The 18,775-nt window shown below is 34.3% G+C and overlaps 2 protein-coding genes across 5 annotated transcripts; one reads left to right on the plus strand and one right to left on the minus strand.

Moving 5' to 3' along the window:
• The first annotated feature begins 2,704 nt into the window (after positions 1 to 2,704).
• Positions 2,705 to 7,176, plus strand: LOC111810814 (calcineurin B-like protein 3). The gene is made up of 10 exons (XM_023697618.2): positions 2,705 to 2,817; positions 4,867 to 4,937; positions 5,026 to 5,171; positions 5,407 to 5,489; positions 5,673 to 5,732; positions 5,841 to 5,949; positions 6,085 to 6,137; positions 6,227 to 6,307; positions 6,449 to 6,561; positions 6,782 to 7,176. The coding sequence occupies exons 3-10, from the start codon at positions 5,057 to 5,059 to the stop codon at positions 6,837 to 6,839; spliced, it is 672 nt and encodes a 223-aa protein (XP_023553386.1). The 5' UTR covers positions 2,705 to 2,817; positions 4,867 to 4,937; positions 5,026 to 5,056; the 3' UTR covers positions 6,840 to 7,176.
• A 3,466-nt stretch (positions 7,177 to 10,642) lies between these two features.
• LOC111810820 (uncharacterized) lies at positions 10,643 to 17,595 on the minus strand. Of its 4 annotated transcripts, none has more exons than XM_087117718.1 (6): positions 17,355 to 17,595; positions 13,814 to 14,010; positions 13,438 to 13,515; positions 11,887 to 12,092; positions 11,257 to 11,326; positions 10,643 to 11,011 (listed from the first exon to the last, which is right to left on the minus strand). In XM_087117718.1, exons 3-6 carry the CDS (start codon positions 13,487 to 13,489, stop codon positions 10,815 to 10,817), a joined length of 525 nt encoding a protein of 174 aa, XP_086973844.1. In that variant the 5' UTR covers positions 13,490 to 13,515; positions 13,814 to 14,010; positions 17,355 to 17,595; the 3' UTR covers positions 10,643 to 10,814. The 4 variants fall into 4 exon arrangements, with proteins under 4 accessions (XP_086973844.1, XP_023553394.1, XP_086973843.1 ...); XM_023697626.2 differs by having other exon boundaries at positions 11,887 to 12,095; positions 17,355 to 17,594; XM_087117717.1 differs by lacking the exon at positions 13,814 to 14,010 and having other exon boundaries at positions 17,355 to 17,594.
• Between the last annotated feature and the right edge of the window lie 1,180 nt (positions 17,596 to 18,775).

The following is an 18,775-nucleotide window of genomic DNA, read 5'->3' on the forward strand; positions in this document are numbered from 1 at the left end:
CAACTAACCTATAGGCGTAAACCTGACTCAGTGTCAGGGGTATGAAGAACTGGCCTATTTTATGAACTGCCCTATTTTATTGTTGATGGTACTCGTGGGGGAATTATAAGAAGTTTGCTAGTTAATTTCCTATTAGTGAACATGTCATGAGTGGCAAGTCCACAGTGGTACATTAGAGTTGGTCGATCTTGCGACTCTTGATTTATTGTTCATGCATATGAATTAGTGGTTATACAGAGACGATTAGGGGTTCGCCAACTAAACTCTAATCGTAAACCTGATTCGGTTGTCAAGGGTCCGAATAACTATAAAATTGGTCTATTTTATTGTTGAGAAGTTTGGTCGTTAGTTCCTTTAAGTGGACTTGGCACGAGTGGCGAGGACCTACAGTAGTATACTTGGGAGTTGGTCAAATCCTAGAATGCATGAACATTGAGCACTAAGGACGCAACTCAAAGACTTAGAGATATTATGATGATGATGAGACTAGTAGAAATGACTAACCAAGAGACTCAAGCTTAAAATATTTTGAGCCACGGAGGTCCAGATAGGACCAAGAACCAAGAAATAGAATGAGTTAACCTAGGGTGTAGCTTAAGAGGCACCTATATTGGGGAACAAATCCCCGGATGAGAATAAGATACAAAGGAGCTAACTAAAATAAATAAAAATTGATAAGAAACTAGGAACTATCAGCAAGCTACTTTCTGAGTATATTTAATATACTCACCCCTACTACCTTGACTTTCTTTCAGATTAGACATGATGTAGTGAACATAATGAGGCGCACACGAGCTAGGGACTATGGAGTTTTTGGCTAGATCGGTGTCGTGTACCCCACTAATATGTTTCCTTTACTAACCCTTTATGTCTTTGTATTTCTGGATTTTACGAATTACGTGTGTCATGTTCTTTTGTGTGTATGTCATGTGGGTCGTCAGTTTGTGCTATATTTCAAAACAATGTCGTACTAAATCTAAATTTTCTTTATGTGCATGCACGTTTAAAAGTTTTAAATCTCATGCATTTTTACTTATTCCCACTTCAGTGAGAGTTACAAGCTCAGAGAATTTTTTTTCATTTAAGATTCATACACAGAGAATTTGCCATAGAACATGCTACATAAAAACCGTCAAATTACTTAAAATGGCTTTATTAATCTTTCATTAACCTCCTATGATCAATATAAACTAGCCTAGAAAATTCCTCGAACATCTTGCTTATAAAAATCAAATGTGAGCACTAGTGAGTCCAAAAACAATACATAACAAGAAAATGTTTGAAACATTACCCTCCTTCAATCGTTTCTTGTTTCTGAAAAAATACATGTGCGCCGATTGAAAAACATTACGGCATGTGAAATCTTGGTCTAATAACTTACCGTGTGTCGTGTTTTAGTCCACCTCAACTCTACTAAGTAATTATATCCATAATCTTAAGAACAGGTTCACAGCTCAAGCTCGTATTTGTTGAAATCAATAACTCGTGTTGATACTAATACTAAAAAATCTCAAATACTTCGTTCAAATTTAATTTGAAATTCTTACTTTTTTTTTTTTTTACTGGTTTTCTCCTTTCATTTAGATTAATCAATTTCACGTATTATTTTACTGTTCAAGTCAAATACTCGAAATCTTGGTAAGATTGATATTAACCTACCCGCGTCCTATTTAATTTTTTTCACTTAATCAATACCTACTTGAGTTAGGTAAGATTGTCAACATAAACTTCAACGATCTAAGCTATTCTACGAACGTTGAATTTATATCAAGATACTTACATCTTCAACCCGATTCCGTGAGTAATACATATAATAAATGATTTTACGGTCATATTCGTAGCTTTAATTATTTCTTCAAAATAATATCTTAATGAAATAATTTTGACAATTATTATCCCTAACTACTATCATTTTTCTTATACATTAAGTGATAAAAGCATTGAATGATAATTCCTAACCATTTTTTCACTACCCAAATAATAACTTTAACAATTTGTCCTCTATTTTATTAATTTTTCTATTCCACATATAAAATTCCAAAAATACCCTAAATTTTTTTAAAATATTTATTTTTTTTTTTAAATTTTATGAGTATTTTTTAAATATAGTTCTAGCGGTAAAAGTATTTTTGAATTTATTTTTAAAAAAATGGAAAGATATTAATAAAACGTTTTAAAATTCAAGAAAACACTGAATTTTTTTATTTTTTTCTAAAAATTCATCGAAAAAAATAATAATAATAACTCAACCAAATTTTTACGATTTTAGTTAAGTAGTCGAGGAATAACTAAAAAAATGTGACGAAATCACTTGAATTTTAAAATCTATATGACGAAATTATATTTTAAAATTTACATATTTCACAAATTAGTTTTAATTCATAAAAACTTTATTTGAAAAATTACTATATAGAAAGAAAAAAAAAAAAAGAAAACAAATAGAAGCCAATGAAAACGATGTCGTTTTTGTGTGGGTCTTATCATCCCAACTCCAAGGTTATGGGCATACCCTTCCCATCTCATCGCCACGCTACAAAACATCATAATATTTATGTTTTTTTTATTTATTTATTTCTTCGAGAAAAAAAAAATAATAATAAATAAATAAATAAATAAACCAAATTATTGTTTTTGGTTTGGTTTTCCGTTCGTATCTTTTGGCTATAAGAACGTTTCTTCATCTCTCTGCTCGTCTCTCTGCTCGTCTCTCTCTCTCTCTCTCTCTGGATTTGTTACCTTCGCTCTTCTTCGTCGACAGCCACCGCATCACCTCACCGGAACAACCTCGCTTCCATCGTCGTCCCCTCTCCTTATACGGTATACTACGGTTGATTTTAATTTCTTTGTTTTTATGGATAAATTTGTAACACAATATGATTACTGGATTTTGTTGCTGTGTGGAAGCTTCATCAGTTTCAATTGAATTGCGTTTTATCTTCACCAGATCGTTTCCGAATTTTGTGTTTGTGTAATCGAATGTTTGGAATTTGAAATCTGTTGTTTGGTGGGACCTATAACGATTAATTGCGCGACTGGATCTGTTTCCGATTTAGAGATCTGTGGTTGGGAGGGATTTTGTGATGGCTGTTGTGCCTCTTTTTCTTTAGGAAGTTGTTATGGTAATTTTCTATGGGTTCTTTCCCATTGGTTGGAAATTTCGGTGGCTATTTTTCTTTTGTTATATTCAAATTCAACTCTCTAATTGGTCATGGCAATGCTTGTGGTGACTAGATTGCCTTAGGAAGGTTTTCCGCGTTCCCAAAAAACTTCGATGTGTGGAAGTAGAGTTGGTATCACTTTTTTTTTTTTTTTTTTCCGAATTGATATGTTCTTCAGAGAATGTTCTGATCTGGGAACAACGTTTTTATTTTTTAATGATTATGTGGTAGAAAGATTATGCAAGAAATACATCACCATAATTCTTTAACTCCCATCATCATTGTCTAATGACTATAATCTAGTTCTGTTCTAGATGTAGCAAATAGATTTTTGGCTTATATTGGATTTGTTCAGGAGATTAGACATAGTTTAACTATGGTATTTTCGCATTTCATTGAAGATCATAAATTGATTTCTCATCAGTTTACCTAAAAACACATCGGATCTCCTTTTTGGGATTCTAGGACAGGGACACTTATGTGTATTATACATGTATGTTTATCAGTGCATGTTGTGAATATTTTCTTTGTCAGTTGAATGCTTGGAAGCTCTTTTTGGAATATGCAGCTTGCTTCCCCGATTATAAGTGTTGCATCTTTACAGAATTCTTATGTAGCTAAACACCAATCGAATTTGCGCGTTATGTATTATTTCTTCCTTTTTTCTCCAAATACTCTCTTGCAGTTTGTTCTTTTATGACTATTTCAGTTTTATCTTATCCACGAGGAAATTTGAAATTACGATATCCCTTTATTTCTCCATTTAGATTTCTTTTTTAAAACTAATTTTATATAAGGACTAACAGGTATCTTACTAACTATTTACTGAGTTTTGTTTAGTTCTTAAAGCTTACTTGTTGTGCCTATTTAAACTGGTTGATTAGCCGATTTGTTTAGCTACATTTCAAGCTGTATGGAGCATGTATACGTTAGTTTGGGTACCGTCCTCATGTTTGATATGTACTGAAACTATTGATACTTGTACTTGTAAAAAGTAAGAGAAATTATAAATTTTGATAGCAGAAGAGAAGCATGTAAGTGCATAAGCATTATTGACATCATTTTTTTAATAAGCTGTGAAAAGTTTTTTAATATTGTCTGGCATATTCTAAAAGATATTGTTGTAAATGTGTCATGGCTGTTTCCATGTCCTAGTTCATTAGACAATGACATGTCATTGTGGTTGTGCCTTGTTTGTGTCCCATGCCATGTCTATGCTTCTCTGTTACTGGCTAATACTTGATACAAGTTGGAAATGGAGAATTTATAATTACTTTTGTATTAAATAATATGAAACTCATGAAGCACCTATACATGATCATCTTACTTGATAGAGCCACCTTGAAAAGAACCAGCTTGATGCATCCACCTCGAAAACGCCTTTTGGATGTAAGGATTTTTTTTTTGATAAGAAACAATTTGATGCAAGGATAATCAAATTATTGTGACATTAAAATAAAAGAAAAAAGAAGAAGATGTTAATGCAGGGATAGTCAAGGAGGAAGTTTGGGTTGGGAAGTCGTTAAGCATCCAGTTGATGCTAGTTTTTATTTTGTTAGTTATTGACGTTATTATCTGTTCTTGCTGTTATGTAACATTGAAAAGCTACTTGAGCCATCTATTCCTTCTCCAGAAAATATTTTTGTACTTCACTTGTTACCGTTTGTTCTATTAATTCCTAATGTACTCAAAATATTGTCTTAACCAGAATAGGTTTCCTGTTGTTATGTGAAGTTTTGGCATTTGAGTGAGTCATTAGAAGCAGAGAATGGTTAAAAGGTTCATACTCTCTTTCCATGCATTTTTTTTCTATTAATTTTCTGATATCACTGAGAAGAAACTCTTATATACAACTTCTATTAATCAGGCATGGAGTGTTTTGATTATCAAGCGATATCATGTTGCAGTGCATAGGGGGATTTTTTGCTTCCCTAGTAAGATGTTGTGATCTTGAATTGTATAAGCAATCAAGAGGTCTCGACGATCCTGAACTTCTTGCGAGGGAGACTGTGTGTATGTTTTTAATTTTCATTCCTTCCATTGTCGATTTATACCTCTGAAATGCACACAATTCATATTGTCACATCTACTTGATGTCCAGTGAACCTAAAACTAAAATTGGAAGTTGGTGACCATAATGAATTGGGCTACCAAAATGAAGTGTGATACAACTCTAGTCATCTGTTATCTTTTCAGAAACAAAAACCGTAAATTTTATTAAATGATGCTAGTTTTCTACAACATGCAGTCAGTGTAAGTGAAATAGAGGCACTATATGAACTCTTCAAGAAGATAAGCAGTGCCGTGATTGATGATGGCCTGATCAACAAGGTATATATGCATCCTTTTCTGCCATTGGTTAGGGATATTAAGATTTGTAGCTTATGCAAAAATTTTACCATATTTTGGACCTGACATCCTTTCTTCATACAATATATTAATCCTTGTACGTTTGTATTTGCTGATTTTCGTTGGTTCTTTCTTGAAGTTGTTTGTTGTACTTTTATGCTATAGGAGGAGTTTCAACTGGCATTGTTCAAGACGAATAAAAAAGAAAGCTTATTTGCTGACAGGGTACTTTTTGATATTGCCTTTTCTGTTGCATGGACTAGATTTATTAACTCATTTTTTTTACCAATATCTCTTGTATAAACTTCTTATACTTTTTTGCTTTTATTGTAGGTGTTTGACTTATTTGATACAAAACACAATGGAATATTAGGCTTCGAAGAATTTGCTCGTGCGTTATCTGTATTTCATCCAAATGCCCCAATTGATGATAAAGTTGAATGTACGTTATGTATAGTAAAATGATAAAATATCTGGAGCAGTTGTCATGCTGGTTGTTAAGACGTTTATACTATGATTGGAACCCTTATGTCTAACTAAATCCTTTTGCCTTTACCTTATAATGCCATGTTTTCAGTTTCTTTTCAATTGTACGATCTTAAGCAGCAAGGTTTTATTGAGAGACAAGAGGTAATACTTTCTTCCTAGTGATGAAGTTAGGTTTCCGGTTTTTTATCCCAACTTTCCTACTACAGAGTTGGTTTTTTTGTTGTACTTAGGTGAAGCAAATGGTTGTGGCTACCCTTGCAGAATCTGGTATGAATCTTTCGGATGATGTTATTGAGAGTATAATTGATAAGGTACTCCTCTATCCGTTTAGCTCTCAAAAGTTTGATGAATTTACTTAGAGGTCTTATTCGAGATTATTTATGTGCTTTTGTATTGTATGCATAGAAAATTTTAATTTTATTAATACTTCTAAACCTTGGAGTATGTTTTAGACCTTTGAGGAAGCTGATACAAAACATGACGGAAAGATTGACAAGGAAGAGTGGAGAAACCTTGTTTCGCGACATCCATCTCTCTTAAAGAACATGACCCTTCAATATCTCAAGTAAGTCCATTTTTGTTGAACTGAAACATTGGAAAATCATAATCATATACCTTAAGTCAGTGCTTGTTTGTTTTTGTGTAACGTCGTTGGGAAAAACGAAAGAGAACTCTGTCACATATCCTGTTTTGTCGTAAAAAGACACGGTCTCATAAAGTGAACTATAACTGAACTTATTGGCACTTGCTATGTGTTATATAAGCTGGGCGTTGTTTCTGGGCAGGGACATCACCACAACTTTCCCAAGCTTTGTCTTCCATTCACAAGTCGACGATACCTGAAGTTGTGACTGTGATCGTGTTCGTGATCTTATTGGATCATGGTTTGCCCAACTGTAAATGCTGTTGGCCACTTCTCAGAGGAGGGGCTAATATTGAATTTTCACTTCGCATGGGTTGCTCCTTTGGTCATTTTCGGTCTAGTTTCTTCAGTGACTGAACTTTTGTGTTTTAAGCACTAGACAAGCAGAACTCTGGTTGCTTTTGTTTGCATTCTTGGCTGAGTTTGAGCATAGGCTGATGAAGCTAATCCCTCATCTAGAAAGTATTCAATGTTTCATCAGCAGTCATCATTTGTTTTCTTCTTTCAAATTCAATATTAATAGTGATATTGATGTGATGTGATATTTGTCGCCTTTCAATTTCCAGTTGTTGATTGATCGTAATTGGTACCAACTGAGTGTGTCCTGTTTATGTCAATATGGATGGGGGCATAAATACTCAGTGTTTTGGATAAGTTATGTTCAAACAGGCACCAAAATGTTCCATTGAGGAAGCTTGATGACGCCAAGGGAATCAGCTTCGATCTTCAAAGGTGGGTTCTTCCCTTCTTGTTGTGGGTGCAGGGATTTATTAAGATCATTTTGGATCCCAAGAGAGGGCGTTTGGGCAAGTCCTTGAAAGTGAATGCTCATGCTATTGCCTTATTGCCCGCTCTTGGGATCCAAGGCTCCTCTTGGATGCTTATGTATTCTCCCTTTTCCACCTTCCATGTATGGGGGAAAAATATTGTTCATTTTGCTTTCCTTTTGGGAAAATGGCCTCTTTTTTTACCCCATGAAATGTGAAAAGACATTTGTGCAAAATTCAAATTTCTCACCTTCCTTCCTCGAAAGTTATATTTTCCTTTTGTTTTCTACTCCTCCAGTGAGTCGATTTTGAATTGTGTCGAAGTAATTTTTTATGTCGAGAAGTTTGCATTGGTATTGATGAAACCTAGTTGAGATTCATCGGTATTAAAGAAACGAATAGTAAGCAAGAATTTGGCAAATTCGTCATTTTTAAATTTTTTGGTTTAGATCTCGACCCTGATTCTAGTGGGAGTTCAGATTGAAAATTTTGATAGTAACTAAATTCGCTAAGGTCATGGCTTTCATTGAATTTGTTCATTTGTGCTTGTCTTTGTATTTTTTGTTCAGGTTAGAAAAAGTTTGATTATTGTAAATATTAAGTCTATATAGACATGCCTACCATCTGAAACTAGCTCTTAAAATCCACTCAGGATGACAATTTTCCTACTACATTAACACGTTCTCGCTAAGATAGAATCGTAAAATATATAATCCAAACGAACCCTAACTCAATTATAGTTGAGAAATGTGTAGGAAGTTAGGCTTAGAGCCTTATACTTGGGAGATAATGGAGGGCATGAAATGTGAAGAGTCTCCGTATGCTAGGGCATGAAATGTGAAGAGTCTCCGTATGCTAGGGCATGAAATGTGAAGAGTCTCCGTATGTTAAGACCAAACTAGATGTAAAAAGCGAAGTCTCCGTATGCTAAGACCAAACTAGATGTAAAAAGCGATGTAAAAAGCGAAAAGTGAACGTATGCTAAGACTAAACTAGATGTAAAAAACTTATACTTGGGAGATAATGGAGGGCATGAAATGTGAAGAGTCTCCGTATGCTAAGACCAAACTAGATGTAAAAAGCGAAAAGTGAACGTATGCTGTGAAGAGTCTCCGTATGCTAAGACCAAACTAGATGTAAAAAGCGAAAAGTGAACGTATGCTGTGAAGAGTCTCCGTATGCTAAGACCAAACTAGATGTAAAAAGCGAAAAGTGAACGTATGCTAAGACCAAACTAGATGTAAAAAGCGAAAAGTGAAGAAGTACAACCTTAAATTCAATAACGTAGAGATGTGTACAAGGCAAGACCTTTTTCCATCTTCTTTCCATCTTCATATCCTATTTCAAGGCAAGACCTTTTTCCATCTTCTTTCCATCTTCATATCCTATTTCACAAAATTTTTCATTAATTTTTGTGAGGATAAAAACAAGAATTTCCATCCATAATTAAAGATTTGTCACAAAAAAAAAATGTAGTGTTAAATGTATTGTTTTCACAAACCCTCCGCAAAAAAAAAAAAAAATGTAGCGTTAAATGTATTGTTTTCGAATGTATTTCACAAATGTCAATATTTATGAAAAAAAAAATGATTTTTTTGGTTTATTTTTTTTCCATTTTATTTTTGGACTAGAGGTATTCAAAAGACTCAAAATAAAAAATTTGATCAACTTCACTCAAACAGTTATAGGATGGGGCTTTATGTTCATAATGATGTCATTGTTATAAACAAATCTTAATCAAACCCATTTTTGACCAATGAATCATAGTAAAACTTCATAGGTTCCGTAAAAATCTGGAGAAACAAATCTTAATCAAACCCATTTTTAACCGATCATAGTAAAATTTCATATATATATATATATATATATATATATATATATATATATATATATATATATAGTAAAACTTCATATATTTTTGCCCAATGAATCATAGTAAAACTTCATATGGGTTTCGGAGAAACCTGGATAAACAAATCTTAATCAAACCCATTTTTGCCCAATGAATCTAAAACTGGTTCCAGAGAAACAAATCTTAATCAAACCCATTTTTGCCCAATCATAGTAAAACTTTTGCAATCTAAAACTGGTTTCAGTTAATCAAACCCATAAAACTGGTTCCAGAGAAACAAATCTTAATCAAACCCATTTTTGCCCAATCATAGTAAAACTTCTGGTTCCAGAGAAACAAATCTTAATCACTTAATCAAACCCATTTTTGCCCAATCATAGTAAAACAAATCTTAATCAAACCCATTTTTGCCCAATCATAGTAAAACTTCTGGTTCCAGAGAAACAAATCTTAATCACTTAATCAAACCCATTTTTGCCTAGTAAAACTTCTAAAACTGGTTCCAGAGAAACAAATCTTAATCAAACCCATTTTTGCCCAATCATAGTAAAATTGTTCGATTACTTTTAACATGGGTTCGATTACTTTTGCCCAATGAATTTAATCTTCGATTATCTTCAACAAGCGGACCAGCGTTTAATAAATAGTAAAACTTAATCTTCGATTATCTTCAACAAGCGGACCAGCGTTTAATAAATAGTAAAACTTCATATGGGTTCGATTACTTTTATCTTCAACCAGCGGCCCGGCCAGCGTTTAATAAATAGTAAAACTTCATATAGATTCGATTACTTTTATCTCGGCCAGCGTTTAATAAATAGTAAAACTTCATATAGATTCGATTACTTTTATCTTCAACCAGCGGCCCGGCCAGCGTTTAATAAATAGTAAAACTTCATATAGATTCGATTACTTTTATCTTCAACCAACGGTCAACCAGCGGCCCGGCGTTTAATAAGCATATGGTTGCCAGGTTGGTGGTCAACCAGCGGCCCGGCGTGGCGTTTAATAAGCATATGGTTGCCAGGTTGGTTAATGCTGTTAATGAGAATAGTGACGAGTTGCCAGGTTGGTGACAAAGAGTTTGGGGTAAGGATGATTAGGCAATGATAGGATGCATCTGAATTTGAACCCTATAAGATGTCTTTCCATCGAACTCCACGGAAAAAACTTAGTTTTCAATTTTTTACTACGATGGCTCAAATTTTTTACTACGATGGCTCAAAGGTAGCATACTTGGTGGCATGTAAGTTTACTACGATGGCTCAAATTTTTTACTACGATGGCTCAAAGGTAGCATACTTGGTGGCATGTAAGGATCACTATATATTGCCTTGGTGTGTTCTTAACGCCAATCCATAGGGATTACTGAATTTTAAGTGGATGAAAGAAATCAAATGGGATTAACGTTACTACAAACAAATGTTTATTTTGAGATTGTCTCCAAGTATAAATCTGAATCTACATTTTATAAATTTCATCAAAATATATTTATCTTCTCCTATCATCCTCATATGCCCCTTCACTTTCTTTATCTTTTAAAAAGCCTAGGAAATTTATCTTCTCCTATCATCCTCATATGCCCCTTCACTTTCTTTATCTTTTAAAAAGCCTAGGAAAGCAAGGAAGCCAAAGAAGAAGAATCCACCAGACCAGTTTCCTCCACCACCGCCACCTCCACCGCCGCCATCACCATCATCACGAGGTGGAAATCCAGAATCGCCATCATCCAGTTGCGGCGACTTCTCCTTGCCTGCAATTTTAGTTTTAGGCAACACAATGTATGGCTAAAAATAAGGCTTAGCAACAGCAAAGTTATGATAACCTAGGACGATGCTGACGAATAGGTAAGAACATAGTGAAGCATGTTATTAGCAAGGAGTAACAGACGGTGATGTTCGGGTTGCAAGGCGTAACATGTGCATGTGCATATGCTGCTGCTAGGAAGTTTGAAGTTTAAAGTTACTATTATTCATAAAATTTGCAAGTGATTGTTACCGGGAAGAACAGTGATTGTAGGAGCCTCTCTTGTAACAGTCTGGGTCTGCTCCGCTGCACACCTAGCATTCTGCAGAGAGACAGCGTCATTAGATATATATATATATATATATATATATATATATACACACACACATATAAACCCCTACAATATTGTGTTTAAGTCTTTCACTATGCTTAAAACTCGATTTTGTTCTTTGCTATTGATTATTTGAAAATCCACTACCCAGAAACTAATTGATTAGGTAAATGAAAAAAAAATGTGGCTTCAACTATTTCTCATTTCTACACTTTTTTTAAAAACCAGTCCCCAAGGAAGTACAAAAGGGGCTCTAATCCAAAATAATAAGGCATAAGAATAAGACATAATTGATATTACAAAAGACATTAGCCATAGAGACCCAAATCAAGGTATTAATTCAACCTATCACATCCGCTTCAGGTAATTCACCCCGCTAAAAATTCGGATTCGGAAGACTTTTAAAACTCTCCCTTGGCATCTAAGCTTAGGATTGTACAGTAATGTTTTTGATATAGAACAATTACTACCAGCAGGGCTTTGAAGTAAACAGAGAACAGTTGAAATAAGGAAGCATTAAAAGACAAACAAATTAATGAGAACCAAATTACCAATGCAGCAAAACATATGAAAGCGTTGTTGTTCTTTCTAGTAGAATACAGAACGCCTCCCTTCGTCCCAGTAGATGGAATTGGTTTGAGAAAAACTGGTCCTGCTTTAGCAATCACAGATTGTCTCCTCCCATTAGGAGTTTGAAGTTGGACACTATCCCTTCTAAGAAGGAAGTCTTTGGCCTTCATTTTTCCCCAATGCTGACCTACTATTTTACAAAGACAATATTACAACTAAAGATCAAAGAAATCTCAAATTAATGGTAATATAAAACATTAATTTAAGCAAGAAACCAATGCTTTTCAACTGAATAAGAAATCAATGCAACTACAACGGTATTCCAATACAAAAGATAATATAAGTTACTTAGTTCCATTCTTTAGTCTGAGAAGAAATATATTAAAACTTAAAGCATGAAGGACAACATAAGACCACAGGAAAAGGACATATATTATGCTACGAACATAGAGACATTTGACAAATCATTATCACCATTAGCAGCCATGGAAATTGACTGCTCCAATCAACCGAGTGTAAGTAAATATACATTCCAAAGAAAAAGCAAGATGTTATAGTCCATCAATAAAAATCCTGACTAAATAATGAGACCACAGAACCATGAAAAGCTGTGACCTTTCACAGCTGTACCAGGAACGATTATTTTTACAATAGTTATCTATTACTTTCAAGAAAATATATATATACATATATATATATATACACCATTCATATGTACACACTGAGCACAGTGCACATAAATGTTATCTCGACAATCAGATTGCTCGAGTGGATCTATACCAGCTATTATTTGTTCCCAAACTTAATAAACCATGATAGATATTGTTAGTATAAGATCATATAACATCTCTTTTCGTTTGGAATTTTGATAATTTGGGGACATTCTTGCAAGTCTGCTCTTTCTCCCTAACTAAACAAAAACCCTAACCTCAGTTACCAACATAGCTAACCTGACTAGGAAGAGGTCCACACAAAAGTCAACTTTTCCCAATATAGACCATCTATTCCTCTATTGAGTGTCCAATAAAGGTGGAATTTTCATCATGTCAAATTTGGAATTCTTAGAGCTTACTGAAGGATGTGAGATCCCTGATTTTCAGAAGTTTGTGCTTGGTGACTGAAAATAAAGGACGATTTCTACATGGAATTCCTTCTAAAGCTATTTTATGGCTAATTATAAATTTTTTATTTTTTATTTTTTATTTTTATGAAATGGCTAATTTTAGACTGAAAGGAATAATGGAATCCCTTCAAGATATCTTTAAAACTTTTGACAATTCCTTGGATTTTATACAGTACAGTACCTAATGCTGGAGTGACATGCTACGAATTCTGACATTAACTTACTTCTCCAATCAAATTAGACATGGGTTGCTTCTTATTTCTTACGTGTTCCTTTCTAAGGTAAGGTAAATGCCATATCCTGCTTCCCTTCTCCTGTACTTGTCTTTTTTTATTATTATTATAATTAAATCGATTCATTTCCACTTGCATCAAATCAATGAAACAATACGAAAATTAGTTGCTTGTACCTGGGGGTAGAAGAGTTAGCATGGCACCAGAACTTGTAGTAAGCATCTCCATCTTCGAGGGTAGATGACAACCTGACACTGTAAACAAGAATTTCTGAGATGAAAGCGCCAACAAGTTGCAACCTAAAAGATTGCATGTTATGTAATTAAGAACGTGAAATAAGAATAAAATGATAACACAACATAAAAAAAATTGTTTATCCGAACCCTATGCAATGCACAGTTAAGGAAGTTTTAAAATAACAAGGTTTTGTAAATTTCGAACATAAATGAAATTGCCTCTTATAAAATAAAAATAGTAACAGGAAAAAAAGGGAAGAATAAGAAGAAGCTATATGATAAAAGTGGATAATAATGATCTGTTTCATAAGATTACCACTAAATGAATGAAAAAGTATAAGATAGGAATCAAATCCCTAAACTCTAGAGCTGGTGTCAGAAGGCACAGGCTAGAATTCGAACTCAGAAATTGTTGTAAGAGCTGGAGGATCTTTGGGATACTTTTTCAAAGCAGGAAATTCTTTCCAAAAGCAACCTAGAAACCTTGTAGGGTGGCTTCAACAAGCATGGGCCCTAAAAAAGGTGACTCAAATGAATACTTCGGAAAAATAAAATAAAATAAGAGAGATAATTGAATACAATGAAGCCCTGATTTGGCCGACTGCAGACGTAAGGAGGAGTTCGAGAAGCAATACAGTAGATATGAACAGTAGGTAAATCTTATTTGATTAGTCATTAGGTTGATTTTGGCATATGTTCAGATGATTTGATCTATCCCTCTTATTTGTCGTGATTTTATATAGTGTAAGAGAAAAAGGCCATGAAGGTTGTTCAGGAACCGAATATCTAGTTTCAAATCTTAAATCCTGGATTGAAACTAGAATCCCTAAAAGGTACTTACGATGGTAAATCATTTTGGCCCATACACTCACAGACATCGCAGACCTCAAAAGAAAAAAAAACCATTTACAGTGTTAAGATATTCTGACTTGTTGATGGTATTGATGATTGTTTGCGTATAACTCATTTTAGTCCCTTTTTTGTATTCACCAAAACTGTTTTTCTATGAATAATAGAACTTCCCTTGAGAAAATAATGATAGAATACAAAGTCACACGAAAACAAATCCCACGAAAAAAGGAGCTCAAAATGAAATAAGACCTAAAGGATAATTACAAAAGACTTCGCTACTGAAGTGTAAGAGAAATGTGGAACATTACAAAGAACCAAACATAACTGAAGTCATCTCAAATCCTCTAAATGTTATATGGTTCCTCTCATGCCAAAGGCCTCACAAAACTATACCACCTAGCTCGCCACAGAAACCTCCCCTTCTCGGGAGGGGAGGGGTAGAGGAAACCCCATCCAAAAAGGACTGCAAAATAAGAGCCTTCCAAACAAAAACAACATCACCATGAGGTGGAATGTTCTCCACTATCACAAAATTAGAACATAAAGATCTTATCTTCAAAAGTCCTTTGCTTTTCTCACCTTTCTGAAGAACTCTACACACAATCTCAAAAAACAAAAAATAAATCAAAACATCTTACCATTGCCATCAAAATTCCAATTCACAAAAACTTCCAAAGGCCAGAACCATAGCCTTAAGCTATTAGCAGTTAGGTACTCGCTCCTACCGTAAACTGAAATAGTTATGATCCCAAAAACATGCGACCACAAGAGAGAGAGAGAGAGAGAGAGAGAGAGAGGAATTCACCTCATTCCATAATGAGCTTCAAATGAAATCTGATTCTAAAGTAGTACACATTTTGCAAGTGAGCAGTCCTCAAGTGCTCACTAGGATTGGATTCTCTAGTACCTTAGCAATTTATTATATATTAACTTATTAGACAGTGTAGAAACACCTCTCATTATGGCTTTTAGGTTGTTATGTGAGGTTTTTATTTTAATAAAGGTACCCTATTTCTTATCCAAGACAAAACACTTCGTATTCGACACTGATCAATCTCATCGGACAACAGGCCTCCTAGACCTACATTCTACAGCAGAAAAGCTCCATTAAATAAAAGAACCAAGCTTCTGCCCAAAACAGATTGGAATGAATTAACCGATCAATTTACCAATTCTCTTTTGAAAGCAAGGGCAACGATCAAGGAAGAGAGAAAGGGTTACTTAACTTATAGTTAGAAATACTGAGAGAAGATTAGAGGCAAAAGTGTGGAGGCCAGCAACAATGATGGTGCGACAGCAGAAACCAACAGGAAATTGAGAGGATGATATTAGAATGGATTCAAAAGAGGATTTCGTGGGAGGCAGAAAGCGTAGGAAGAGAGAAAGCAACAACAACAAAGGGGGGGCATGGAGGGGTCTGTCAATAGAAGTGGCTGAGAGGGTGAGATAAGAAAACATGAGGATTCTTTTTGGGATTCTTTTCATTCATAAAAGGCTAAGATAGAGATTTTTTTATTAAAGTTTCTTTTTAATAATTTCAAATATTCAATTGAGAGTGATTTGAGAAAAAATATATCTTTCAAAAAATAAAATTCTTCATATTCTCATATGATTTATATTGCATAATTATATTATAATTGGTTTGGTTCAGTTTTCTTTGGTTAATATAATTTATTTTGAACAACTAACCAAACTGTCCTAAATGGAGTCAATTAGAACCCAACAATGACATTAACTAACTTAATTGAATCCGGATCAATTTGGTTCAGTTTCATGTGTCCTTGGTGTCATGTCAAGAGAGAACGAGTAATCATCTACAGATAAAGAAAACAACTAAAAGAACATGGTAAAAGATCACAAGAGGAAAGTCTAAAAGATAGTCAGAGACGGTATATTTGATCCACATTCTCCTAAATTCAAGTAATTTTCAGCAAAAAAAAAAAAATCAAAACTATTTGGCCACCTTACTGGCAGGCATCTCCACAATTGAACCAAAGCTAAAGAAAAACGGGAAGAACTTGTTTATGTCCAGTCCAGATTGAGTGAGAGAAACTAACTTAACAAGACATACCCCAACACAAAATGAAATACCCTTACATTACATTCTTCAAAATCACAAGATATGAATGTTTCTATGAATGTACATAACAAGGTAACCCCCATACATGCCAAGTAAACTCTTAACATACGCCATTCTAGTTTCTATTGACTTCGTGGGTTTCATGAACTTTAAAACAGAATTATAAAGATGATCGAGAATGCCACTGTTTTATTGGTCTAATTCAGTTATTTTGAACTTGAAACCAATCAAGGTCTATTCGAGACCAAAAATTGAGGTTTTTTTTTTAATATTCTACATCAACCCGAAGTCTAGTTTCACTTTGATCTCTTTTAACTTCTTTTTATAATATTAACTAATTTGACATCAAATGAACACCAAAAACGCGATTTCTTACACAAACTCTGATTTCTTAAAATTGTCATTGCTTTTTTATAATCTTGGTCGTACATAAGTTCTTTACACCTAAAAAAAAACCTCAAAAGGAGTATGACACTTCCACCGAGGAGTCCAGATGGTGATAAAGACTTCAGAGGGGGAAGAAAAAGGGTGAGAGGTAGTGATGGCGTCCTCATCCCCTCTCCTTGCCCTAAAGTATTCCCCATACCAAGAAATCCCTGCTTTAGACGATTTCCCCCTTTACAGAAATCCATAAAAGAAAACTACAAAACAATAATCTGAACTTTATTCCAAAATAAAAAGCAGAAGCGTCTTCAAGTAATCAGAACCCTTAGGTCACACGGAAATTCTAGCATTCAAGCAACCCACTTCAATCAATTCCAAAATACCAACAAAAAAGCAAGAATAACCTCTTCAATTCAACGACAATGCGAAGCAAAGGAGAAGAATTGGCTATACCACGAGAACTTACAACATAATTCTTCAATGTGGAACAACGGGAAACTATCAATACAAAGAAGCAGAACAGAAATTACAGGAACCAAACCTTGAAGATACGACAGACCCGATAACCAACTCGATTCGTCCCTACAAAGTAGCGCAAATCCGTAACGCCGAAAGCTTTCGAGAGAGAGAGAGAGAGAAGGAGGTTAGGCAGCGGAAGGAGTGGTTTGAAGGGCGATGGCGGCGAGCTCCTGGCGAGAATTCATGGAGATAAAAGGGAGGAGGGAAGAGGCGGTCAAATATAAATTCCCTTTTGTTTCGCCGCTCCGATTGGCGCAAGGATTATGGATAGAAATTATTTCCTATTTAAAATAAATAAATAAATCTTAATTTTCTATTTACATAAATACCTCTAAAATTTCTTCAATATTATTTTTTAAATTTAAAAATTTAAAAATTAAAAATGCCTTCCAATATTCCAAATTTTCATTAATACCTTTCGTAACAGTTCGTGCCTAAGATTCAAAAACCGAATTCAGCACCTGATGCCCTCGGTATTCCCCTGTAACATGGTCACGATACTTAACTTAGATTATCCTCACAGACTAACACGAGTCTTTCCAACATATTTTGTTATCACTCAAATGCATCCTAGAAATATTCTCATAATATCACCCAACATAGAATTACTCTCAGTAAAACAAAGTTCTTACGATTAAACCACCGGAAAAAAAGAGCGGTACCTCTCTCGATAAGAATTTGTTCGAGGACGAACCAACGCGAAAGTTAGTGGACATGTGAGTAATAATAAAACATACTAGAAGGATTCGTGTTAATATGTGAGGAAGAGTATTAACGTTATTTTTAAAAGTTCAAAATATTTTTGAAATGTGTACTAACCGATTCATTTATATACTAATAGTAAATGTATTTTTTAATTAAAGAAATTTCAAACTTAAAAAAAAAAAGATAGTAATAGATTAGTAATATGTTAGGATCCAAAATTTTCTACTTAATTTAAGGTCGCTACTTTAAGGTCGCTACTGTATACGTACCATAAACATTGAAGGCGGAAGACTTCATTTAAATTTCATAAAACATAACCTTTAACTTAAAACACAGCCATGGACTTACGTGTTTCGAATACATCTTTAAAACGACACAACAAAACACCCGAAATAAAATAAATAAGTGTTTAAGTTTAAAACATCCTATTCTATCCTAAGTCTAAGAAAATAAATATCACTATCCTATGCATGTGTCATGATCTCGAGTTGCGATGCCGTCGTCAGCCGTACAGGAATGTCTTGCCTTAACCTGAAAAATGTAGTAGCACATGCCTTGAGTATTTAAAGAAATACTCAGTAAGTGACCCCTCTATTGGGGTTAAATGCAACAATCACATGCAATAAAATGATGGGACCTATCTTTCGTTTCGTTTCGTTTCATTTTCCCTACGGTGTAATCCTAACAGGTAATCGTGGACGTGTACCATATACTCTACACGCAGCCCATACGTGCGAA

This window comes from Cucurbita pepo, chromosome 14 (genome assembly GCF_057944985.1).
Source record: "Cucurbita pepo subsp. pepo isolate OVF chromosome 14, ASM5794498v1, whole genome shotgun sequence".
NCBI classification, from domain to species: domain Eukaryota; kingdom Viridiplantae; phylum Streptophyta; class Magnoliopsida; order Cucurbitales; family Cucurbitaceae; genus Cucurbita; species Cucurbita pepo.